Source organism: Dromiciops gliroides, chromosome 2, assembly GCF_019393635.1.
Source record: "Dromiciops gliroides isolate mDroGli1 chromosome 2, mDroGli1.pri, whole genome shotgun sequence".
NCBI lineage: Eukaryota > Metazoa > Chordata > Mammalia > Microbiotheria > Microbiotheriidae > Dromiciops > Dromiciops gliroides.
The window spans coordinates 490,779,650-490,806,392 of NC_057862.1; the positions used below are offsets into that span (position 1 = coordinate 490,779,650).

Below are 26,743 nucleotides of genomic sequence, written 5' to 3' on the forward strand. Positions count from 1 at the left end.
CCAGGGTCACACAGCTAGTAAGTGGACAAGTATCTGAAGACGGACTTGAACTCAGGTCCTCCTGAATACAGGGCCAGTGCTATATCTACCGCACCACCTAGCTGCCCCCACAATAACTTTCATCCAAGATATCTAAGCATTTCCACAAGTGCTTCTCAATCCTGAGAAGGCCTTGATGAGAGCAGCTACTTGGTCAGTGTGGCATTTTTTTCTAGAGGCACATGGAGGACATGAGTGGGCCAGTGAACAAAGGGAGCCATCCATCCAAAGTTGCAGATAAGCCAGTGGCAGTCAGGGAACTGAAGTCAGGCCTAAATGTCCTCCTGCCCAGAATCTTTGTTAAGAGTTCCTTATTAGCCCTAATGGTGAGAAGAAAATATGCCTACAGTTTACTTTGGGAACAGAAGCTTCCTGAGGGTATGGGTCAGTTGTTTGTTTGTTTGATTATTAGAAATGTTAAGGGCCAGCAAACTCAGTTCCATTAAATATCATTTAGTTGTTATAATAAGACAAAGAATAATGATACAAAGTAAAACTTTCCTTTTCTTCCTAACAGGCTCACTGCACCTAACTCATGGACCTTGCAAAATCACAAAGATAAGCAAGAGATGTCACCAAGTCATAGGACACAATAATATACTTCTTCATGAATGAACAACTAAGAGTAAAATTTAAAGTATTAAACAGGGGCAAATAAGGAGGGATAAAAGTCACCAGTTCTTGCTTCCCCTTTCTACTTACCCTAAATAATCTACTTACAAACAATGTGGTTTCCCATTGTCCTTTTTGGATGTACCACATCTGCTCCCACAATCTGGCCCCAACCCATCTTTACAGACTGATCTCATGTTACTATTCCCTCCACCATACACCCCCTATGTTCCAGCCAAACTGGCCTCCTTGCAGGTCCCCACAAATCACACTCCATCTCTTATTTCTGGGTTTCTGTGAGGCTGTCCCACCCCAGGCCATATTCCCCACTTTTGACTTGTAGAAACCCCCAATTCCTACAAAACAAGGATCAACTGCCACCTCCTACAAAAGGCCCTTGATAGTTAATTAGCGGTTGTTAACACTGTTCTTTTCCTTCCACATTTATTCAGTAAAAAGTTTGTCATGTGCTGTTCCCCCCAGTAAACTTAAGCTCCTTTAAGGCAACAACGATTGGACTATTTCATTTCTGTCTTCGTCTCTCCTGACATTAGTCTAGTGCTTGCACATAGCTGGTGTGCGAGACATTCTTGTTGAATGGAATATTCAGATTACCTATTGGATCGGAGTAGGCACATTCAGCAAAAGGAGACAAACACCAAAGCACCAAACATTCAACAGAAACACCTGCTGATATCACACATGCACAACTAGGATGGCCAGAAAACGAAGTGCGACTTATACCAGTGTCACAAAGCCCCACAAGTCAGGTGAGCTGTCCAACATTCTGGAACCCACAACCTCAAAAGCTGTAATGTGGCAAAAGGCAAGAGCGACTCTCACAGGCCCCTCGTAACATACATTTAGCTATGTGGCTCCAATGAAAGAACTTCTCAGTTGGTTAGACATGAGGTATCTTGGCTCTGCTGGCCAAACCACAGCTCTATAGAGCAAAACCTGTGGCTGTTCCACCTGTGTGTGCCACTCTTTGCACACGGCCTCTCACATTCTGAGTGTTCAGTCTCTGTCACTCCTGTTCGCCTGCCACTGAAGAGAGCTGGAGGGAGCTATATATAGAACTGAGCTGAGTGGATGATGGACAAATGCACATTATCCAACCTCAACTGGGCCCTCAGTCTATCAAAGCAAGCCTCTTACTCCTCCCCAATTTTCTATTCCATTCCCCAGAAAGTATGTTCCAAATCTTCTCTTCTCTCCTAAAACCTTCCACATCTCTTCTTCCCTGACCCTCTTTCAAACTGAGGAACTTGCTTTGTACTTTAATGACAAAATAGAGGCCATTTGCTATGACATGAACTCCCTCTTCTCTTCATCTCAAAACCCCTTGTCATTCCCCAATATTTCCTCTTATCCTCTAAATCTGATAATGAAGTGGCTTCCCCAATGCTAACTGCTCTGAATGTACTCTCTCCTTCCTGTCTTCTTCAGTAGATTGCCCTGCAAGCATCACTTCTCTCTTTCTAATCTTCAGTCTCTTTCCAGAGCCTACCCTTTCACATACTGTTTCCTTCCATGCTGTCTAATTACATGCCTGTCTCCCCCATCCTTAAAAACAAACAAACAAAAAACCCTGCCGTCCCTTCAAACTATCAATATATCTTTCTTCCCTTTCTCAGGCCAACTCCTAAAAAAAAGCTTCCTAGGGGGCAGCTAGGTGGCGCAGTGGATAGAGCACTGGCCCTGGATTCAGGAGTACCTGAGTTCAAATCTGGCCTCAGACACATGACACTTACTAGCTGTGTGACCCTGGGCAAGTCACCCCATTGCCCCCCCCCACACACAAAAAAAAGCTTCCTACACTCATTGCCTCCACTTTTTCTCCTCTCACTCTCTCCTTAACCCTTTTCAGGGTGGCTTCTGATCTTATCACTTAGTTGAAACTGCTCTCTCCAAAGTAACCAAGGATTTAATTTTTTAGTCTATCTCAAGGCGAGAGCCGTGTCCTATGTCTTCTCGTCCCTCTCCCTGTAATTTCTGACTTGATAATTAAAACTTATGTGAATTGACATAATTATCATCTACATGCAGATGACTCCCAGATCTATATATCCAACCTCAACATCTCTCCTGACACTTGTCCCACATTACAAACTACTTATTATTCAAAATAGAAGTCCCATACACAACTCAAATTCAATATGCCCAAAAACAGAACACATTACCTTTCCTCCTAAAACCATACCTTTTCTGCACTTCCTGTTTCTATCAAGGGCAACCACAGCCCTTCTAGTTTCCTAGGCTTCCAACCTAAAGGTATCCTTGATTCTTCATTCTCTGTCACCTAATAGAGCCAATCACCTACAAAATACTGCCATTTTTACATCCACCACATCTCTCAGATACATCCCCCTTTCTCATTACTCACACAGAAACCACCCTTATCAGGCACTCATCACTTCTCACATAGTCTGCTGCATGACCTCCCTGCCTCAAGTCTATCACCTTTCTAATTCATCTGCCAAAACAACTTTCCTAAAATGCAGGTCTGACTATGTCACTCCCTCAATAAACACAAATGCCTCTATAGTGATTTTTGGATAAAATAGAAACTCTTCTGGCTTTTAAAGATCTTCACAACCTGGTGCCAACTTACCTCTCCACCCTCATTATGCATCACTCTCCTTCCTATACTCTATCATGTAGTCAAACCTGCCCTTCTTGTTGTTCCTTACATAGAGCATTCTACCTCCCATCTTCCTTTGCACTGGCCACACCACCCCCCATTCCTGGAATGCATTTCTTCCTTTCCTTGCTTCTACTTCCTAGAATCCCCTACTTTCTTTATGATTCAGCTCAAGTACCACCTTCTACTTGAAGCCTTCCTTCATCCCCCTGCTAACAGGGCCCACTCTCCTTCCCCAAACTAGCTCATATTTATTTTGTTATTACTCGACATGTACTGGACAAGCTGTCTCCCACAATGAAAATGGATGCTCTTTGACAACAGGGATTGTCATTCCTGTCTCTGTATCACCATCACCCAACAAAATGCCTGTCCTTGAATAGGTACTTTATATATGCTTATTGATTGGATTCAAATGTTTCTTAAATTATTCCCAACAATGAATACAGTCCTTGTTATTTAAAATGAGACATTCTTAATCTTACAAAAATCAAATTCCTGAATAAGAAATACTTTTTGCTATGAACATGCCATATGAACTCTTCAGTTCCTAAACGAAATGAACTTAAGGGGTAGGATTCAGTATTTCAATGATTTAGGGGAAGGTGATGTTTATCCTTCATTCTCAAAGAGGACCATGACATTGGGGTGAAGTCATGATTTGCAGTGAATTGGATTTAAGTGAGGGAGGGCTGTGCAAGGTCACCAACCTCACTCTCTCCTCCAGAGCCATCTGGGTGCAATGCAAGATATAAATCAGGAGTACTAGAGATGGCCCCAGATGTTTAAGGCAGTTGGGGTTAAGTGACTTAACCAGGGTACACACAGCTAGTAAATGTCTGAGATGAGGACCTGAACTCAAATCCTACCAACTTCAGGACCAGTGCTGTATCCACTGGCCACCTAGCTTAAAAGGAAAATATTGGGGCGGCTAGGTGGCGCAGTGGATAAAGCACCGGCCCTGGATTCAGGAGTACCTGAGTTCAAATCCGGCCCTCAGACACTTGACCCTGGGCAAGTCACTTAACCCCCACTGCCCCTCAAAAAAACCAAACAAAACAATAAAAGGAAAATATTTTAGTAAGGTATGGGGGACCAATAGGTTGAAAAAGTAAACCTACATTTTCTTAAAGGACACCAGATTAGCCAAATGACCATCAGTGATAATCATTCAAACACCTTGTAAAAGAACAAGAAAGAAGAATTACTTAGAACAGGGCTTCTTAAACTCTTTCCACTCGCAGCCCCTTTTCATCTGAGAAATTTTTAATATAGGTATATAAAAGAGGTACATATAACCATTTTTTGTTACCAAACTTTTACAGACCCCCCCATGACCCACAGTTTAAGAAATTTGACTTAGAACAGGATGAGGGGGGTTGAACTTGTAAAAAAAAATGCAATGAAATAAAATACTCTAATGATCCGTTTAATGTAAAGCCTTTCTCTAAGAAACCTAAAGAGCCTTAGGGACATTATCTTATTAATTCTCACAATAGCCCCATCAGTGAGGGAGTAGGCAGGTATTACTAACGCCATTTTACAGATTGAAAACCTAGAGTCAGAAGGAAGTTGAATCACAATCAAGGTGAAATAGTGAGTTAGTGGTTGAGGGTTGAAATTCACAAGCTCCTGACTCCAATTCTAAGGCTTCCTTCACTACCTACACATGCGTAGATGTGTCAAGATAAATGATCTTTGCTGGAGAATGGGAAGAAATCGCTTTGCTTTGATTCTTAAAATGTTGGCACGAGCTTTCTTTGGGAAAGTTAAGATAGACAAGAGAGTCATCTTGGTTCTTTAGGAAGGAGGGAAAAACCCTAATGGTATAATACTTCTTTTCTTCCCTTCCCAATCCCATCTCATTTTCATCAAATTTCATGACTCACAGTAACTGCCTACCTACCCTTCTCATCAAACATGATTCAATCTATTGCGTAGTACAGAAATGAAATGCCCAAAGAAAATGTCAGCTGTTAGCGCTCTGCTCCTCCCTATCGTCCTCACAAAACAGAAAGAACAGGAAGCCCTTTGGGGCTTTGTTACATACCTTTTGCTTCATCGTTAATGTCCCAAGTGAAAGAAATGCGATTGTAGGCAATCTCTTCAATGTTACCTGATGGTATTGAAGCTTACCCTTATAGTCAGCTATAGGGGACACAGTGAAAAAGAGGAAGGAGAAATCTGTGAATTCTATTTAAGTTGGGGTATATGAAACTTTTGTCAAGATACAGTTTTTCATCTCCCTATGGAATTTGAAGCTAATATATTCTTGGACTGAAGAGAATGCATTAAAGATAAAAAAGAATTCTAGCCTCTAAGAGCCCATAGAAATCACCTAGTCCCACATTCTCTCATTTTACAAAGGACAAAAGTGATACCTAGAGAGGTAAATCGAGTTTCCAAAAATCGTAAGGATAGTGGTACAATAAGACTTTGCTCCCACATCCTCCTCACTCCTAATCTAGGGCTCTAGAGAAAATGGGGTGAGGAGGGAATGCTACTGAGCATAACAACCACCATCCGTGCTATACCCCAAAGGACAATACAAAGATAAAACTCTTTATAAAATTACTTCAGAAAACATGAATTTGCATGTAAGTTTCCTGTTAAGAACCAGATGATTAATCTCTAACTCTAGTCCCAGACATCAAGGGTTGGCAGTGTAGCTTGCTTCGCAACTAAGGAAGGCTAGAGTTAAGTCATATTCCTGTTTTGCCTATAGGCAACTCTCAATCAATAGTACTTTCTCTTTTTATTATTATATTTTTTTTGGCAGGGCAATGAGGGTTAAGTGACTTGCCCAGGGTCACACAGCTAGTTAAGTGTCAAGTGTCTGAGGATGGATTTGAACTCAGGTCCTCCTGAATCCAAGCCAGTGCTTTATCCACTGGGCCACCTAGCTGCCCAAGTATTTTCTTTTTTTGTCCTTCTCCAAATGATAGAAATTTGCTTTGGAATAAACAACACCCCCCCCCAAATCCTTGAATGGTATGGGGAGGAAGACACCTTTGTGCTTACTGTATATCTGGAGTTCCCACCTTTAAATGGAACACAGTAGTCATTATGAAGGAAGTAAAAGTGAGGACAAAGACAATTCTGAGAGGCCAAGGACAATGTTTGGAAAAGGCTAGTGGCTGGTGAAAAAATAAATTGGTTTTGTCAGGAAGCTGATCACTGCCAAAAAAAATTGGATTTAGAAAAAAAAAATGGGTGCTTGCAATTCTGAGAGTAAGAACAGGCTTATGAGCTGCTTACCTATATCAATGCATCTTTGTTTGGCCGTGTGTTGCCTGGAGTGCCAGTATTTCCAATGCCTTAGCTGATCTTCCCGAGTTTTGTCTTCAGCAAACACCACCATAATCACACTCTGAGAGAAGACAAAAGGTTAAAGAAGTTGAGAAAACAGAGGGTGAATCTTTTTTGAGAAGTGTTACTTGACATTAGACTTTGCATTTGAGGCCTAAGGCTACAGTTTGGGACCTGCAGCGAGTTTTGTTTTAGGAAGAGAACATAGAATCTTTGTCCCTCACTTCCTGGAGCAAAAACTGACCACACACTCACCCGGACTTTGCTGATGGGATGGTGAATTCCTTCATTACTGCTCACTTCTTTCAAGGTGACAGGGTAAAACTGGCCCTTGTTCAGATATGTCATGGTGCTATCTCCTGGCTTCTGTCGAAGGGATTTTGAGGCTTCTAGAGTATATTCAAAGTTGTTCCTATGTGACAAAAACAGCATTGAAGACTAAGGTCCTCTTCTGGAAGGCTACCAATGTGCTTTAGTTTAATTTGGAGAAGGTCCAGTGAATCCATTGATATACTAAATTGCTAAGGAAAATACAATTGGCCCTGCCATCTTAAGAAAGACTTCTTTCTTACAGCATTTCCATGAGGAAAATAATTTTTCACACAAAAGTACTTAACAATAAAAAAAAACCTCAGTCCACTTGAAAAGTAACATGTTGAAGGGAGAGATCAATGGATTTGGAAAAGAACCAAAGAAGACTTTGGTTTAAGTCACCCACTCTGCCATTTACTATGTGTGACTATTGGGCCAGATCATTAGCCTCTATAAAATTTAAGTTTCCTATCTGTTAAAATGGGATGATAACTATGTCATAGGATTTTTGTAAGGGAAAACTATGTAAAGAATCTGTAAAAAACTTTAAAGTACTATTTAAATGTCAATCATTATTATAATACATAGCATCTAAATGGTCTACTGAAATTTCACAGAAGACAATTGTCTAGTGAATTAATCAATTAACTAATGAAGAAGAGAAACACATAAGGCAGATATGCCTCTCGTTCTAATATATAACCAGAGGGCCAGAAAAATTCTATCTCTAAAAACTTGTTTGTTCTTCGGTATTCACTACAGTATTTCAAATAGTCAGTTTCCCAATGCAAGTAACAATTTCAGTTAGGTAAATAGTAAGTTCTGTTGACTTCATTTTATACCTTGTAAATGCCCCTGGAAGGAGGTAGGTTAATTTTTTTTTTTTTAGTGAGGCAATTGGGGTTAAGTGACTTGCCCAGGGGTCACACAGTGAGGTAGGTTAATTTTTAAAGTGGTTTTCTTTTGTACTTATTTGCAACAATCTATTTTATTCTGAAATTGTCAAAGAAACAAAGAATTTTATAACTAGAAGGAATTCTTAGCTATAACCCACCTCCTCTCTTCCCATTTTTTCTCCTAGACTCCATGACAGTAACATTTGCTGAGCAATTTAATGCTTGCCAAGTGTTTTATTTATATTACCTCATAGATTACATTACATTAGCCTCCCACCCTAAAACATCATAGGTGAGACGAGAGCTCAGGTAGGCTTCAGTTCTATTATTTAAAGAACTCTTACTTGAGAAACAGTTACATGTAAAAGATTTCTCCTGAAAGATCATAACTGGCACCAAAATCAGTTGTCACTAAGAAAATCCTAGCAAGTAAATAATTAGACTGCTATCCATTCTTCCTAATAGCTTATTGACATAATAAAATGAGGAACAAGTCTTCATCAAAGCATGAAGAACAGGTCAAAAATGACTTTAAAATCTCATAAGTTGCAAAAAAAGTTACATAAATTATAATTACCCTGAGACCACTGTCAAACACATAGTCCTCTGAAATCCTGCAGGCATCCTCAGACTGAGATCGAAGGAAAGAAAACCTGAAATACAAACAATATAATAAGGGCCAATTACTTGACTGGTCATGGTTACAAAAGACTAAGTTTTGGCCTGCAAAAATGCAGGATCTGGTACAGCATCGAAAGGATGCAACTTAAGAGTAACCCATACCCTCCCAATATCCATTTTCATAAACAAGCCATGTAAATTAAAACTGATTCTGGTCACTCCCCACAAGTATTTGTGATTCAATGTTCCTCTTGCCCATCTTCTCCACACATTCAAATTATGATTTAAGTTTTAGACTTTGCAATCAGAAGCTCAATTGGCCTATTCCTTTAGAAGTCAAGTATTACAGAGTGCCAAGTTCAAAATACAGTATCAAGTTTACATTCTGGCTAGATAAATTTGGAGTATTTCTCAAGAATTGTTGCTGTTCAGTTTCTAATACCAAGCTCTACCTTCACATTTTCCTGTTCCTTACCTGGTACCAAATTTAACATTTACCAGGAGAATATACTTGGAAGTCAGTGGAGTTATTTGTAAACTTCACACATGAATTTGACATCAGGATTTCACTACCTCTTTTAGGTTAAGCAAATCACTGTTTAGAATTATGGTTAACAACCAAGAGGCACAAAGCATATACATGATAAAAAGGAATTATATGGTTACATGTAGAAGGAATGAGTAGTTCTAAAAGGCAGTGTAAGTTTTAGTAAAGTACAGTTTAAATTAGGCAGACTACATAAAGATACCTGTTGTGAATGAGATTACAAATGGTTTTTTCTCTACCCTTCAGCAAATTATTTAGTTGAAATCATGATCTTTAAAACCAACTGCTGGTAAGATTAGCCATGTGCTTTTGATAATTATTTCTGGTTTTATAGGCTTAGTTTGCTCAATTATACCCATGGGCCTTTTCCCTTAAAAAAATCTTCTATTTCTAATCCATTTCAGACTGAGATTTCAGTCTTATATAACAAGGAAAAGGTAGAACCTGATACTTATGCACAGCCCTATTAGGAAGATTTGTTGTTTCCTGTACCTCTTGCACGCCTTCCTTGAAGGTCTCTGAGAAGGTGGAGTCTGGAGTACGCCTCTGAGCATTTGGGGGCTGAGCACCTGAGCTGAACTGGTCAGGGTTAAGGCTGCGGTCGAACACCACTACACGTTCAGTGGGTTCAGGGTGATAAACAGCCGGGGGAATTCCTACAGCAAAGTTGTGTGGCTGAGATTCCGTCTTGATGGAGTGTGTAGGCATTGTCGCTATGGACACAGTGACCGTTGTGTCAGGGGCAGTTAGATGACCTCTCTTATCGATGCCCAGTTGGTTGCCATGGGGTAGGACAATGTTAAATGGCACATTTTTCAGAACTTGCACTCTGTTTTCTCCAGCAGAAATGAGGGGTTGTTCAGTCACATTTGGTATGCTGTTTCTTTAAGAGAAGAGAAGAAAACTATGTTTTGAAGCTCAATTTTGATACCTTTTCGACAATTTTCTTGGCCAAAAGTATTTAAACATGTCGTTAGGCCATGCACAATTTACTGGCAGAGGACTAAATAAACTAGAAATGGCTCAAAACCCATAATTGGAGGAATGAAATCATTCAAAATAGTTGCAAGTTAAACCCAAGGGTACTAGATAGAAGTTAATGTAGGGTACTGCTAAGCAATCCCCTTAAACATGTTATTTTGAAATCATCTTGATAAAGGAAAACAATCCTCTCTCTCTAGAGGCACATAGCTACAAATGCAGCTAACCTGGGTGATGTCACACATCCCAACAAGCATTACTTTTGTCAGCACCCCTGCTGTCTTAACCTTTATTTTAAGTAAATGAAAGCCAATTCCACTTTGATTCCTTGTACCTAAGAGATTTTGGCTTTGATGACAGTTTAAAAAAATGCACTTCTCTTTTGTTTCCAGGAGGTAAAATTTAATAGCAGACTAATGTGTAGTAGATTTCAAAAAATTCCACAATCCTGCAGATTAAAACAATTAGAACTATTTTCAAAAAGGTTCACTATGGAGTCACCTCATCATTTACTTTGCTAATAAAGCAGTATACCTCTGATGGTTAGCCTGAAATATCCGAAATCCCCCAAATTATTTTTATAGAACTTTGGAATATGTAGTATGTTTTCCTTAGGTGTTATTCTTAGGCAGCCATCAAAATGAGCTCACATTTCATAGAATTTACATTTCATTGGGACTTTAGTCTCAATCTAGTCCAGCCCCCTTATTTCACAAATGAGAAAAATGAAGTTTAAAAAAATTATTTGCCCAAGGTTACCCAAGGTTAAGATTTGAACCAGTCCCTTTGATACCCAAAACAATGTTCTTTGGATACAGTGCTGGTTCCCCAGGATCACATCAACTAGCATTGTGGTAGAACACTTAAGATATGTCATTGAAGTCAACTTTAAATTAAATGTGCTATGGATAAACCCATGTGCTGATAAACCAAGAGCTGTTCAATTGGTTTTCAGTTATTTTTCAATTATATCTCACTTTTTGTGACCCTATTTGAAATTTTCTTGGCAAAGATACAGGAGTGGTTTGTCATGTCCTTCTCTATCTCATTTTACAGATGAGGAAACTGAGGCAAATGCGGTTAAGTGACTTGCCATGGGCAAAACAGCTAGTAAGTATCTAAGGCTGTATATGAACTCAGGAAGATGAATCTTCCAGACCCCAGGCCCAGCCCGTTATCCACGATGGCACCCAGGTGCCCATGGGCTGATAAATCAAGAGTTGCTGGTATTTCAAGTTTTTATTTTTTAATTTATTAAATCCTCCTCTAAGATAAAAATATACACATATTTTTAAATTTTTGAAGTTAATTCTAAAGATATCTTGTTAGAGGAGTAAGGTTATCTCATTTTAAAGATAGCAACAGTAACTTTCTCAAAACTAGAAGCATTCTAGTTAGTGAGGATCAATAACAGAAATTAAGCATTAATTGCCTAGCCCATCCATCTCTCCCCAGGTACTCATGTATTATCTATATCAAATCTAAAACAGTAACCTTTAACAAATTTGAATTCTCAAAGAAATGAGGCATCTTTCTTTCTTTCTTTCTTTCTTTCTTTCTTTCTTTCTTTCTTTCTTTCTTTCTTTCTTTCTTTTTAGGCAATCGGGGTTAAGTGACTTGCCCAGGGTCACACAACTAGTAAGTGTCAAGGGTCTGAGGCTGGATTTGAACTCAGGTCCTCCTGATTCCAGAACCAGTACTCTATCCACTGTGCCATCTAGCTGCCCCCTAAATGGGGCATCTTTCAACTGTGCTGTCATATGTTGTCATGAATTTAAACAAGTACCTTTTGTTGTGATCCGGGTCAGGGTGTTCAACATCTGGCTTTGCTGTTGATAATCTTCTCTCTCTGGGAACCTTATGAATTAAGACACACAAAGAATTCAGGTCTTCAGTCAATGGTGATCCAGCCAAAGATTTCTTTTTCTCCAGACCTGTGATTTCACTGGTAAGAAGAACATCAGAGAACCTCCTGCCACCCAAACATATCAGAGATCATTGGTGTTTTATCGTCTTGAGACTTGCTGAGGTACCAACTTCCACATGGCCACACAACCATATGTGCCAGAGACAGGACTTGAGCCAGGGTATTCCTAAGGCCAAGACTGGCTAAACCCTGCGGCTTTACCCACAATGCCATGTTACCTCCCCCATCCCCACCTTCTCTGGAACTTCTAGTTTTAGAGAGTTTCCTGAGGCAACCAGAGGTTCAAGTGATTTACCCAGGGTCATATCTCCAGGATGTCAGAGTCAAGACCTGCACCTAAATCCTCCTGGTCCTGAGGCTGGATTTCTAAACACTGTCCTTCTTCCAAAGCTGTAACAGCAGCAACAGCAGCAGCAGCAGCAGCAGCAGCAGCAACAATAGCTAGCATTTATATAATGCCCACTATGTACCAGAGACTTTACACATATGATCTCATTTGATCCACACAGCAACCCTGGGCAGTAGGTGCTATTATCATCCCCATTTTACAGATGAGGAAACCAAAGCAAAGAAAGGTTAAGTGACTTGCCTAGGGTCACGTAGCTAGTGCTTGGGATCCAACTTGAACACAGGTCTTCCTGACTCCAAGTCTAGTACTCCATCTACTGAGTAGCTAGCTTAATATAGCTTAGTTTAACATGTAGCTTATTAGCTTTTCACTATATTAGGTAATACTTAGCTCAAGACTAAGGGAATATAATAGACATTTTGAGTCATAGTGGCATGCACAAAATACTAAAAGACCCAGAAGATGGCCTCCAGCAGGCTAGGCACCTTTTATAAAGCACACGGTGCATGCATCTACATTCATAAGATCATGATTCCAATAAGATCCTGATGTAGAAGCACTACTTATTCTGGGGAGCCCAGTCAATGATGCAGGCATTTTTTTCTGGTTTTCAAATAAAGAAGTCACTAGAACCTTATTCTTATTTTCTTCCATTAAAAGAAAGATAGTTAGGAGCAGCTAGGTGGAGCAGTGGATAGAGCACTGGCCCTGGATTCAGAAGGACCTGAGTTCAAAGCCAGCCTCAGACACTTAACACTTACTAGCTGTGTGACTCTGGGCAAGTCACTTAACCCCAATTGCCTCACCAAAAACAAACAAACAAACAAACAAAAAAGAAAGATAGTTTATCCAGAAAATTTTGCCTCCTGTGCATAAATGCCATTTAAAAACTTTTACTGACATGGCATAATACAGAAAATACAGTAAAGTCCTAGAAAATGAAAACTTTTCTACACACTAAAGATCTGTCAACTCGTCACTTCTCAGTTAATTTTCTCTAGTACCATTCCTTAAAGACCAAGTTAAATATAAAGGCAGGCCTGGGAGTATAACCTGTCAGCCATGTAAGCAACTGACTGCTCCGGCAGAAATCCTGGTCTTTAAATGGTTCATTTCCTTAAATCTCCTTGCAAGTCATACAATAACCCAAGATACAGAAAGCTGTGCTGCTGCTTTTTTTCTTTCCCCATTATATAGTTTTAAAAGATTTTCATTTGTAAACTATGTGCTAAGTCTTAAGTGGGTTCTTCAAATCACTTTAGTAAAGCTTCAAAAGATATTACATAACAATGATTGATGCTTATTTAGATAACCGAGAATAAATAAGTTAAGTCATTAAAAGCATCTAGTTCTTCACTTCCTACCTCAGAGGCCTGCCTAGTAATAAGCAGTACTAAAGACTTGACCCTTCCCTAAGCTCACAGATTTTTCAAAATATCTACAGGACCTTTTAAACGTGCATGCATGCACACACACACAAGTAATTATAGGTTTCCTATCAGTCTTTCTAGCATTAAAGGGGTTTTTTGGTCTTCTTTGAAAATTTAAATTATTAGAAATATGCCACAACTCAATTGCCACCTTAACAACTTGTATTTGCTTTTTTTTTTTTTTTCATAGACTGGATTGATAAATTTCACATCAGAAGAGTACACATACTCTTTAACTTCCATGCCAAAAGAATCCTTTCGGACTAATTTCCCTAGGCAAAAGTTCCTCCAAGAACCATTCCTCAGAAAATTTCTTCCAGAACCACAAAAAACCCTAACCATAACCTCCAAACCAGAAAACAAGACAGACTCAGCACCTGGTGCCAGGAATGAATTCCAGTAAACTTCATGCTCAGGTCTCCAATAACAGAGTTTATTCCTCTTTGCTTCCCCACCTTTGTATCGCCAAAAGTCTTTCCTAAGTCAAAGTGGGGAAAGGGTATCTTACTTTACCACCAAAAGCAATGTGGCGCTAGAAGCAGATTTTTTACCCAAAGACATTTTGTCTCATGGCTTCTGGCCACTCACTGACAAGATGCTAAAATTACATGAAGGATGTGAGGCCACTACACCATGGTATCTCACTAGGGGCCTGGAGTCTGGAAGACCTAAATTCAAATCTGGCCTCAGACACTTACTAATTGTGTGACCCTAGGCAAATCACTTAATCTCCGTTTGCCTTAATCTACTGGAGAAGGAAATGGCAAACCACTCCAGTATCTTTGCCAAGAAAATTCATAGTTAGACACAACTGAACAACAACAACAACGAACCCCATGGAAACAATAAAGCAAAGCTATTGTAGGGTAGAGGGAAGATAAAGACTTGAACTCAAGGTATCAGTAATGGCTTTGCCTCTTAAATAAACACAATCAACAACTGGCAAGCATTTATTATTTCCCTACTGTGTGCCAGACACTCTGCTGTTTCACAAGACATAAAGGCTAGAGGGAAGCTCAGAGGTTAAAAATAAATCCTACCCTCTGGGGTAGCTAGGTGGCGCAGTGGATAGAGCATCGGCCCTGGAGTCAGGAGTACCTGAGTTCCAATTCGGCCTCAGACACTTAACACTTACTAGCTGTGTGACCCTGGGCAAGTCACTTAACCCCAATTGCCTCACTAAAAAAAAAAAAAGAAAAAAAAAAGAAATCCTACCCTCCCATTTTCAGGGTTAAGAAATTGAGGCCCAAGGAGGTTAAGTGACTAGAAGGGGAATAAGCATCCAGAGAGAGATCAGAAATGAAACAATACTACCTCTCGAGAAGCTTACATTCTTTCAATCAATCAAAAAGTATGTAAGACATGTGCACCTCTATACTAAGCACTGAAAATACAAAAACCAAAAAATACCCACTACTACTCTCATGGAGCTTACACTTTATTAGAGGAGATAATATAAGTATATACAGAATAATTATATATGGAATAAGTACAAAATAATGACAAATAATGACTTGCCCTGGGCAAGTCACTTAACCCTCATTGCCCCACAAAAAAACAAAGAGTGAGGGATCAAGAAAGACTTCAGGTACAATAGTGGTGTCAAGCTCAAATAGAAACAGGGGTCACTAAACTGGACATGAGAATCCCTGCAGATAGATATTAACTTAGAAAACCACAAATTAACATTATGTTTATTGTGTTTTTATTTATTTTGCTAAACATTTCCCAATTTCATTTTAACTGGGTTCTGGCCACCCTCAGGAAGGTTTGTGGGCCATGTTTTTAACACTTTTGATGTAGACCACAGTGCTTGAGCTGCTTCTTGAATGAAATAAGGAGGTTAAAAGGGAATGGGCTTCCCAAGCATAGGGGACAGCCAGTGCCAAAGCACAGTAAGAGCTGATCTAGCCACTTTTGCTGGCATGGCAAAGAGAGGAATATATAACAAGGGTGGAAAGGCAAGTTAGGGCCAGGTTGTGAAAGGCTTCAAATGCCAGAGGAGTTTATATTTATTTAATCTTGGAGGCAATAGAGAAACACAGGAGTTGACTGAGTAGAAAACTGACATGGTCAGATGTGTGTTTTATGAAAATTACTTTAGCAGCTATGTGAAGGAAATAAGAGACTAAAGTCAGGGAGACCAATCAGGAGGCTATTGTAATAGTCCAGGCAAGAGGTGAGAAAAGCTTGAACTAAGATGGTGGCTGTAGGCTGTATGAGTAGAGAGGAGAGGATGCAAAAGATGTGAAGGCAGAAACATTTGGCAATAGATTGGGTATGTATGGTAAGAGAGGAGTCACGGATGACACATAAGTTTCAAACTGGGGTAACTGGAAGGATAGGGGTACCTACGGGAGAAATAGGAAATTTTAGAAGATATGTCGGTTGTGGGGAGGGGAGGTGGAAAGATTGTTTTGGACGTGTTGTGTTTGAAATGCCCAATAGGTAGTTGGTGATACAGGACTGGAGCTCAGGGGAGAAACTGGGGCTAGATATATAGATACGTGAGTCATCAGCACCAAGATGATAATTAAACCCATGTGAGATGATGAAGTCACCAAGTGAGAGCATGTAGAGAAGAGGACCCAGATTAAAGCCTTGAGGCTTAATATTGAACTAGCAAAAATAAAAACAAAAATTACCACTGCAAGAAAAATAATCAAAAGTATATGCTCTCCTGATGGATGAGTAGTAGCATCATCTTCAGATAAAGGACAGCAAAGAAGATCAATGCAGGAAATAGCATTACTGCACCACTAAACTTAAGCCAATATTCTTCATGTCTCTAAATCAGACAGCAGTATACACCCTAATTGATAAGAATTGTGAAGTCAGGGGCAGCTAGGTGGCGCAGTGGATAGAGCACCGGCCCTGGAGTCAGGAGTACCTGAGTTCAAATCCGGCCTCAGACACTTAATACTTACTAGCTGTGTGACCCTGGGCAAGTCACTTAACCCCAATTGCCTCACTAAAAAAAAAAAAAAAAAAAAAAGAATTGTGAAGTCCAGAACAAGAACAAAAACAGATTAATTCTACTTTCATACTGAGTGCAGAATACTCATGTGTGATGGTTTTGGACTGGACCTGTGATTTCATTAGTATTAGAAACTCCTTCCATCAAAGCTCAACAGCAATTTTTCTATAATTCATAGTTGTGAAGCATTACCTAGGTCACTGAGAGTAACCTCAATGACTTGCCTGTAGTTACAAAGCTGTCCTGTGTCAGAGACAGCATTTGAACTCCAGGCTTCCTTTATAGACAACAGAGCACACTGTAATATCATCAAAAAAGAAACCACCTCGATTAGAGCAAAATAAAACAAAGTTATACCACAAGTAAGAATTCTAGTCCTCACTGGACTATGTAATCCACATGCCATGACCAATCTATAGGGAATCAGCAGCAATAATTCTTACATGCAGTGTAAATATTATTTGGACTTTATATCTCCAGTGTTTAGCACAGTTCCTAGTTTGCTGTTGTTTGCTCAGTCATGTCCCACTCTTCATGGCCCCATTTGGGGATTTCTTGGCAAAAACAAAACAAAAACAAAAACAAAAATAAACAAACTAGAGTGTTTTGCCATTGCCTTCTCCCAGCTCATTTGACAGATGAGGAAACTGAAGCAAACAGGGTTAAATGACTTGCCTAGGGGCACACAGCTAGTAAGTGTTGGATACTGAATTTGAACTCAAGTCTTCCTGATTCAAGGTTGCATTCTATCCACTTTGCCACTGAGTTCCATTTCCTGGTCCATAGTACTTAATAAATGCTTTTTCATTTGGTTTGTAATTGTTACCAAAGCTAAGAGTCCCTTCTGCAGAATGTATATCAATAGAACCCACCTACTATCATCTTTTGTAAGAGCGTCATCTTTCTCTTATAAAGATAGGTCCTAGAGCAACTGGTTACTTCATAAGTTTTTCAAACAATCCTTTGATTCTCTGATTGCAGATTTCCAGCTTTGAACCACATTAACAGAGTATTCATTAGGTTATTTATAGTCACTACAGAGCAACTTGCATTACATTCTACTAGCAAATTACTGTTTTATATGCAGTTTAATCGAGTGCATCTTGAGCTGTTGTTAAACCTTTAACAAGGAGAGAGAGCTACCTTATAATAGTCATAGAGCAGGCCAAGGGCAGCTGCACTGTCCTCATCTCCATTGATACTCATCATCGCTTTGGTGGCTGCAGTAAGAGGGTTTTCCAGGAAAGATTTCCAAGCTTCATCTTCACTGGTGTAAGATCGACGCTGTGGATAGAGTGCTTCATTCTGAAGAACCAACACTGGCCGTTTGCTTTAAAAACAAAAATCAGACAAATAAAACCATTGGGCATATTATAAGGCATAAAAAACAACTAAAAATCACTAAGAAAATCTTGAAATTCTTTTGCCCCATAAACCTAGGTGAGTCAATTTAAGGCCAGATATCATCGAACAGAACAGCCCACTTAAATGTAGCCCCAGAGGCCGCCCAGTAGAATACAAAGTATTTAGACATCATGGGAACCTGTAGCTATCCTATACTTGGAACCCAACATAAACTGCATAGTTTGCCAAACCATGTAAGGGAATGTCTTGCTATTCAAATACTCTACATAAACAGACATAAGGACATGGTATGACAACAACAGAATATTCATTTTCTTTGGGCACCATGTAGTCACAACTATATTCTCTTAGGATAAGAGTGGTTCAACCAACACCCTGCTACAATTTATTTCCTTGCTCTTTCCTGTTGGTTTTCATCCCTTCAGCAAGTTCCCATCTTCTACCAACTAAAGGTTATTGGGGTAGGAGTGAAAAGGAAAAGAGACACCTCATTTAATCCTTGGGGGTATATGAGAAAGTTATAATATGCTGCTAATTCCCTAAAGATTCAACATGGAATGTGGCCAAAGGGGACTGTAAATCAGCAAAGCGGTGTAATTTTCTGGCAAGACAGTTCAACAATTTATCTTAAAGATAAACATTCAATAACCTATAACAACAGTACATTCAGAGCCACTGAGTGATTTGTTTTTTAAACAGAAAAATGTCTTTTTTTAAAGTCTTCTCTCATTTATCCTACTGGATAACACTTGTAAAGTTTTAATACAGTAGTAAAATAAACTCCACTAAAGTCTCCTCCTCTTCCTGTGCTTTGACTCTATTGCAGATTAAAATTTATTTTAGCAGATTAAAACAAACACCACTGATTCCAAAAAATCTGAAATGTAAACAGTCTTAACTATTATACAGATGGCATTATTTAATAATTGAAACAAACTGCAAATATCCAAGAAGTAGACAACTAAACCTGCAGAAGTATAAAGAGAAGACTCTTAAAGAAGAAAAACAAATTTTAAAGTGAAAATACTAAGGACTATATGAATAATCACTAATCTGGGAACCAGCAAATTTAAGCATTACAGGTGTTTATAAGACTCATTTCTCATTGCAACACTCAAATGAAATGTGTGAATGGCCTAAAGGTAACCTACCTACTTTAAGAGTGAGTGTAGAAAGATTATCTTTTAAAGCTATCAACAAAGTGTAGGGTTTGGCAGCCACCCAAACCCTTTAAAAACAGAGCTATAGATTCATTTGGGAAAACGAGACCATCTTTGATTGAGGTTGGGGGATGGGGATGGGATTGGGTGGTGAAAGCAGGATGGTAGTGTGAATAAAGGCAGACTTTGGAGTCAGGAAGAGCTGGGTTCAAATGCTGCCTTCTCGATTGGGATGAATTATAAATCTCAAAATCACCATTTTACTTACACTTAGGCACATAGCACTAGGAACCTGTATTTAGTTTGGAAAGAAATTTGTGCAGTGCATTGTCTATTTCGAAACAAACTTTACTTAAACACATTGAAAAAAACTTTAAAATTGTAAAGAGTAGGCATTTTCCTGAGCAATAATACAGCTGATTATAGTTAATGAACCAAGTCACATATTACAGTGATTACTATTAATAATCAAAATAACTTTCAGAAGTGTTATGACATCACAGGAACCCTCCATTCCTAAAATGCTATTTTTCTTTCCCCATACTCAAAATTTTTCAAACATCAGAAAACAAACCAAATCTTTTTGAAAGTTTCACATTTATATTTTTCACAAAAATACTTTACATTTAACAATATGTACTAAATGCCCCAATGGGTGCCTTGGTGATTACGACAGACTATAAATCAATAAATACTTACATAAGTAGGAGAGGTTTTATTCCATTTACTTAATTGTTAGTTATATCTATTCAACAAAGACTTCACCAAAACACTGGAATATGTTTACCAGTGTTTGTGATAAATTTTGCAAAATCCATTATAATATATTGAACTTATGATTCCTAGTCTATTTCAGAAGAGAAACTTTCAAAAATATCTGTGCCAAATTTATGTTAAATGGCAATTTTTTAAAAGCTATTTGCCTTTTTTAAAAGACATATTCTGAGGGTTTTTAAAATTTTTTTAGGTGTTTGTTGTTGTTTTGGGTTGTATTTTGTTGTTTTTAATCAATGGAAATCTATAGATATCTCTGGAAATGTAGTACTTTCTAGCTAATTATCCGAATTTAAAAGTTTTATGCTCTTGATAGTGTAGATTTGAGTAATCTGTAATTACCACTAATAATGCAAATAACAAAGTAAGCCCCACAGCACTTTGCAAATATATTTTAAGCTAAATGCAATTGGTTCTTTCCCTCACAAAACCAGGGAATGAGCCAAAAGACAAAAATATCATCTCTCTTGATATTTGTACTCCAGAATAGTTCTCTGTCACCATTTATTTGCCGAATATATATATTTAAGCAATCAGATTACCTGGATAAATCCACCTTTCCAGCTGTGGGGTGCGCCTCAAAGAAATCCATTAGCTGCTATGGAGCAGAAGAGGGAAGGAGCACGAGGGGAAAGGATTTTCGTAGTTCCTATCTGCGCATCGATTTAAAATCACCAAAGGCCTGAATCTGAGTACAACTAATCTCTTTTTCAAACGACACCACAACACTCAGGCCATTATAGAATAAAATAGGTGTGTCTCATGTAGCAATGCTTCTATCTTCCAGCTTCTCTCACTAAACCTTAATCCGAACTCTTATTTTAAAAGGGAATGGGGGGGGGGTGGCGATGTGGCACGCAGAGAGCAATGCTGCAGGATTCTGTTTAAGGACAGTCAGAAGCTACAAGTGCCTGTGCCCCTGTAACTGGAGGCTGGGTTTCTCTCTTTTTCTTTTTCTTTTCTTTTCTTTTCTTTCTTTTTTTAATGGGGGTGGGGGTGGAGGTAGAAAAAGAAGCTTTGGGACTCAGAGGCTCCTCTGGACACACAGACTGATTGTTCTCACACTCAGCATTTAAAGGGAGATGAAGGAGGACTAGACTATAAGGAAGGAGAAGCCGGAGGAGGAGGAGGACCAACGCCTTTCAGGTGTCGAGTTTCCCCAAAGCCAAGAATCTCCTCGGAGTTGTTTCAATTAAACAAAGAATAAGGTTGGGGGGGGGGAGTGGAGAGGAAAGACAGAGACAGAGAAAGAAGTCAAAAAGGTGAAAAGGCATCCACCACCAACCCTACACACACAGCTGGCTTCGGCCACAGACAGAGCCACCAGACGTGCGCTCCGTCCGAGGAGATCGACCTCCAACCCAACTCACCCCGGGATCAAAGGGCCAGGAGAGCACCGGGGCCTGGGAATTGGGGGAGGAGGATGGGGAGGGAGGTCGGGGGTGCTGTGCCCTCGGGCCAGATGTCTAGACAAGGCTCTTCCCAGACTGGAGGAAACGAGATCGAAGGGATCATGGGATTTGGGGCTGGAAGGGACTTGAGAGCCCTCTCATCTTAGTCCAACCTCCACATCTTAGGAGAAAACCGAGGTCCCAGAAACAGCCGCCCAAGGTCACCCGGGTGGCTGGTGGCAGGACCATGACCCAAGTTCCCGGACCAAGTCCACGGCGCAGCGCCACGTAGGACCCCTGGCCTGTCCTCCATCCCCATCCCCATTCCCACCCCCATCCCCCGATCCAGGCCAGAGGGGAAGCTGCCAGGAGAAGGAGAGGGAAAGGGAGGCTCAGAGAGAACAGCCTCCACTCTCCACTGGCCAGAGCCTCAACCCCCGCATCCCGCCGATTCACCTGCACTGCCCCGGGGCCGCGAGTGGGAGCCAAGCCGGGCTAAGCTGACAGGAGGAGGAAAAAGAGCAGGAGGAGGAGGAGGAAGAGAAGGGGAAAAAAAGAAGAAGAAGAGGAGGAGGTGAGGCTACTCCCTCGGCTGGATCTCCTCACTCTACCTACCTCTCGTGGCCAGGGCCACCCTTTCGCCCGACAGGAGACGATCGGTCAGTCAGTCGGTCAACGCACATTTATTTAGCTCTTACTATGTGCCAGGCGCAATGCTAAGCGCTGAGGATACGAAGAAAGGCCCTCATACAGGGGACATCTTCCCTCGCACAACCGGTGGGAGGGTCCCTCCTCCTACCCGCGGGATCCAGCCGTCAGGCTAGCTCCCGGGCTGGGGCCTCCCCGGGTCCCGGCGCGTGCGCCCCTCACCCTCACTCACTTGTCGTACTCCTGGGTCATCTCGTTCTCCCGCTCTTTGGGTCTCGCTCTCTCTCTGCAGCCGCCGCCGCCGGCCCGGTCGCAGAACTGGACTTTCGGGTTGGGACAGTGCACCCGATGGGGGGTGGGGGGGGGGAGAAGAGGAGGCGGCGCGGTTGGTTGTTGGCGGGCGGGCGGGCGCGCGGCGACCGCGTTTGGCGAGGTCCGGGACAGCGGCTCAGACGGGTTAGGTTCGCTTTTCTTGCTCTCTGAGCTGGCCCCGGCGCTGGCCGAGCGCATGGGGGCCCCCCCTCCCTGGGCACCGGCCTGGCTTCCCATTGGCTGGCGCCGCGTGGGCGGGGTCTCTGGGGGCTGGGAAACCTGCGAAGGTCCTTGATTGGGACTTGGAGCATTCACACTGCTCGTGGAAAAGAAGAGTAAAGGTGGGGAAAGAGGCGAGGACGCAGCTTTGGGTGTGGATTCTCGGGGTGCTAGGCGTTGGGTTTGGAATCCCGGGGGACGTGCGACGAGCAAGAGCCGGGCTTGGCACGCGCTGCGCGCTCACCACCTTTGTCCCGATGCTTGTGGGGCAAGTGGCAAAGCACCAACTCGTGCCCCATTCCGTCAGTCTCGGAGTTTGTAGAGCGCCTGGATTTCCCGGTGCTCCTCTACCTCCCCACGACCCCTAACTTAGATCCTCACCTGTGGTGAGCATCCAGAGTCCCCTCCTCCCTTTACCTGGACACTCCCTTAATGCCTCTGGCTCCACAGCTTTTGAAGCTATGGAAACTGTCAAGGCAGGCACCCTCTGTCCAAACCCCTTAAGGCAAATATGACAGACAGATCGTCAGTACTGGAAGGGGCCCCAGAGAACTAGGGCAACACTCTTCGTTTGCAGATAGGGAAACAGGATAAGCCAGGGGACCGGGACATATCCAAAAACCATACAACGATTCACTGGCAGAGCTACCATTAAGAAATCCAGGTCTTCTGACTCCTGGTCAGAAGACTACAGGAACAGAAGTTGTTATATTGTAAAATTAAAAGAATATCATTTTAGAGCTGAAAAGGACCTTCTCTCGTTCGACCCTCATTTTAGAAGACAAATGTTAAAGGTTCCTTTGCATCCCCGCATCTTGAAATCGATATGAAGAGTTAAAAAAAAAAAACCTGTGGTTTTAAGCTGTTTGGGGGAACTCCCCTTGTGGAAATTCCTTCCACCTATTGGTGCTCATTTGAACCATGATCATAGAGGTAGTAAGACGTTAAGTGCCTTACCCGTGGTTGCATAGCTGGTGTGTATTAGAGACCGAACTTGAACTCAGATCTTCCCGATTCTGAATCCTGCCCTCTGTTATTGCTACCCCACAGAGCCTCTCAATTCTCTCCACCACCCCTCATCTTTTTATTCACACAAGTCACCATTCTAGTGGTGCCTCTCACCTAGTTATTACAACAGCGTCCTAACTGGTCTTTTGGCCTCAAGTCACTCCCTACTCCAATCCTTCCTAAACATAGCTGACAAAGTGATTTTTTTCAAGTGCAGGTCTGACCAAGTCACTCCCTTGCTTAATAAACCCCAATAATTCCTTATTACCTTTATGGTCAAACATAAACCCCTCTATTTGGCTTTGAAAAACCTTCACATCTTGACACCAACCTACCTTTTCAGTCTTGTTAAATATTCACTCCCCTTGCTGCATTCTGTGTTCCAGCCAAACACCTTCTCAAGTCTTGGTGTCTTTGCCCTGGTTGTCTAGAACATACTCATTTCTCACCTCCACCTCTCAGATCTTTTCTTCCTTTCAAAACTCAATTTCTATTGTACACAGTATCATCAACATTAGGTGTTGATCAACTGTGATATAGACTAGATTCTTCTCACCAATCCAACTGTACAAGAAAGTTCCAAAAGACTCATGATGGAAAAGTCTCTCCAAATCCAGGGAAAAAAAAAAAGGAACTGTGGAATACAGACGCTGATTGGACCATACTATTTCTTTTGTTTTTAGTGCTGTTGTTTTTCTTTTTTGAGCTTTTTCCTTTTTGCTCTGATTCTTCTCGTATAACGGGATTAATGCAGAAATATGTTTAATATTATATATATATGCATATATAACCTATATCAGATTACCTGCTGTCTTGGGGAAGGGGGGTAGGGAGGGGAAGGAGGGAGAAAAACTTGAAATTGGAAATCTTATCTAAACAAGTGTTGAAAAATAAAATAAAGAAATAAAGAAAATTTTAAAAAAAACCAAGTTCTACCTTCTACAGGAAACCTTTCCTGTTTTCCTCAGTTGTTAGCTCCTCCCCCAACTTAACTTTTATTTATTTATATATACTGGTATACATACATATTACACGTTCCCCCCCCACCCTCAGAAAATAAGTTCCTTGAGAGCGAGAATGGTTGTTTTTGTCTCAGTACCCCATCACCTAGAATAATTCCTAGCACATAGTAGTGCTTAATAAATGCTCATTGATTGATTGAGAAACTAATAGCTACCTACCTCTCTAAATGCTAGTCCTTGCTTCTTCTGGCTCTGCATTTCCCTTCAGCCCCCTCCTTCCAAAGCTCCAAAGAAACCTAACATCAAACAAGTCTACATTCAGTGCAGTTTACTCTCAAATCATAGATGGATCTGTGATTTTATCTATGTGGACATTCCCTTCAAAATGCAGATCACAACCCATCCATGCCTGCCTGCCTTTATGACTCATCCATGTCTTCCCATAAATGTGCCATAGGGGATTCATAGGGGCCCTTCTCACTTTCTCCTGATAGGAGGATACTAGGGGCTGCCTATCAATTAGCTCTGCTCTTGTAACATGACCAGCATTTTTTTCCATCATACGTTGCTTTGATGATATCCTTTACACAGGTTATTCTTATATTTCTTTTGTTGTACACTACAGCCTATTCATATCCACCCATTTATGTCTCTGTTGTCCTCTGAACAATACTCATTTTTTGACTTTTCAAAAACTAGTGTTCCCTGAAACAGTCATTCAGCCTTTGTTTCAGGGAGAAGTCAGGGTTATTTCAACGCAATCCAGCTTGCTCTCTTCTTGTTTAATCCTGGACCCAACTCAGTGTCCATTTACACATCTGGCCAAGTATATGTATGTGTGTGTGTGTGTGTGTGTGTGTGTGTGTGTGTGTGTGTGTGTGTGTGTGTGTACTGCATATTGTAGGTCTTTACCTTTCTCTACACTCCTTCAATTTTCTTCTCTCAGGAATTGATTTTGTCTCTCAGTTCTATCCTTCCCAGATCTAGGGTTGATGCAGAGGAATCAGCAGCAATGTAGTCCAAAGAGATCCAGACATGGAATCTAAGGAACTGGGGGGTAAACTTGGTATTAGAACTAACTGGCCACTCACTTTGTTTCTCTGTGTTTCAATCTGTAAAATGGGGGAGTTAGACTAGATAAGGGGGTCTTTAGCCTTTTTTTGAGTCATATACCCTTTTGGCAGTCCATGCTGATCCTTTCTCAGAATAATGTTTTTTAAATGTATAAAATAAAATGCATAAGATTACGAAGGAAACCAAGTATACAGAAACACAGTTATCAAAATATATTTTAAAAACAATTTCATGGACACAACATTAAGAACTCAACAAGAGGGGGTGGCTAGGTGGCGCAGTGGATAAAGCACCAGTCCTGGATTCAGGAGTACCTGAGTTCAAATCCGGCCTCAGACACTTGACTCTTACTAGCTGTGTGACCCTGGGGCAAGTCACTTAACCCCCATTGCTCCGCAAAAAAAAAAAAAAAAAAAAAAAAAAAACTCAACAAGGTAATCCTTAAGGTCCCTTTCAGCTCCAAATCCTGGGAATCATAAATAGAATCACTGAGTGATCTCAAAGCTAGAAGAATGAATGTGTGCATGCATGAATGAAGCATTTATTAAGAGTTTACTATGGGCAAAGTACATGCAAACAGAAAAATACAATAGTCCCTGCTCTCAAGGAGCTCCCATTCAAATGGAAGAGACAAGACATGGGACAGGTTTCAGCTACGAGTCAGAGAGAAAAATGCCATGTTCCTTACAGTGCAGTGGCAAAGTATAGAAATGCATCACATCTAATGTAATTTCCACTGAAAAAGATCATATCATTTTCTAATGTTGAACTATTTGACAATACCAAGGACTTTGGTGGCAAGAACTTTCTTTTCTAGGTCATCAGTAGCTGTGGTCATAGCACCTGCAGGAACAGTTGCCAGTCTACATCTCCAGAGAGGCTGCTTTCCAGGAAGATGGCTACAGCTGCTGGGTTGGAAGCATTGCTGCCCCCAAGGCTCCTGGATTCAGAATCCTGTCCTGTCCTGTCCGAATCTGGGAGGGGGGGGGTAGATGGTGGCCAAATTGGCAGTGGTTGTTAGCCTTGCCTGGCACTTGCTGCTCCCGATCTCTCCCTCAGGGTGCCCTGCTGCTTCAACTAAGTTGGCTCACCTGGTCTGTGTGTGATGGTTGGTAGTTGGAAGTGACCTCAGAGGTCACCTAGTCAAAGCCCATATTTATATAGAAATCCTATCTACAACATTTCC

At 41.0% G+C, this 26,743-nt stretch overlaps 1 protein-coding gene across 1 annotated transcript in view; it reads right to left on the reverse strand.

Annotated features, from left to right (window-relative positions):
* Positions 1-22,256, reverse strand: part of GRHL1 (grainyhead like transcription factor 1) — an 81,250-nt gene extending 58,994 nt beyond the window's left edge. Inside the window, exons 1-8 of the mRNA XM_043981014.1 lie at positions 22,215-22,256; positions 17,788-17,974; positions 11,748-11,818; positions 9,432-9,863; positions 6,860-7,016; positions 6,554-6,665; positions 5,346-5,443; positions 2,855-2,953 (exon numbers count right to left, since the gene is read on the reverse strand). Of these exons, the coding sequence (XP_043836949.1) occupies positions 2,855-2,953; positions 5,346-5,443; positions 6,554-6,665; positions 6,860-7,016; positions 9,432-9,863; positions 11,748-11,818; positions 17,788-17,974; positions 22,215-22,234 (1,176 nt within the window). The 5' untranslated portion in view covers positions 22,235-22,256. The remainder of the gene's footprint in view (positions 1-2,854; positions 2,954-5,345; positions 5,444-6,553; positions 6,666-6,859; positions 7,017-9,431; positions 9,864-11,747; positions 11,819-17,787; positions 17,975-22,214) is intronic.
* Between the last annotated feature and the right edge of the window lie 4,487 nt (positions 22,257-26,743).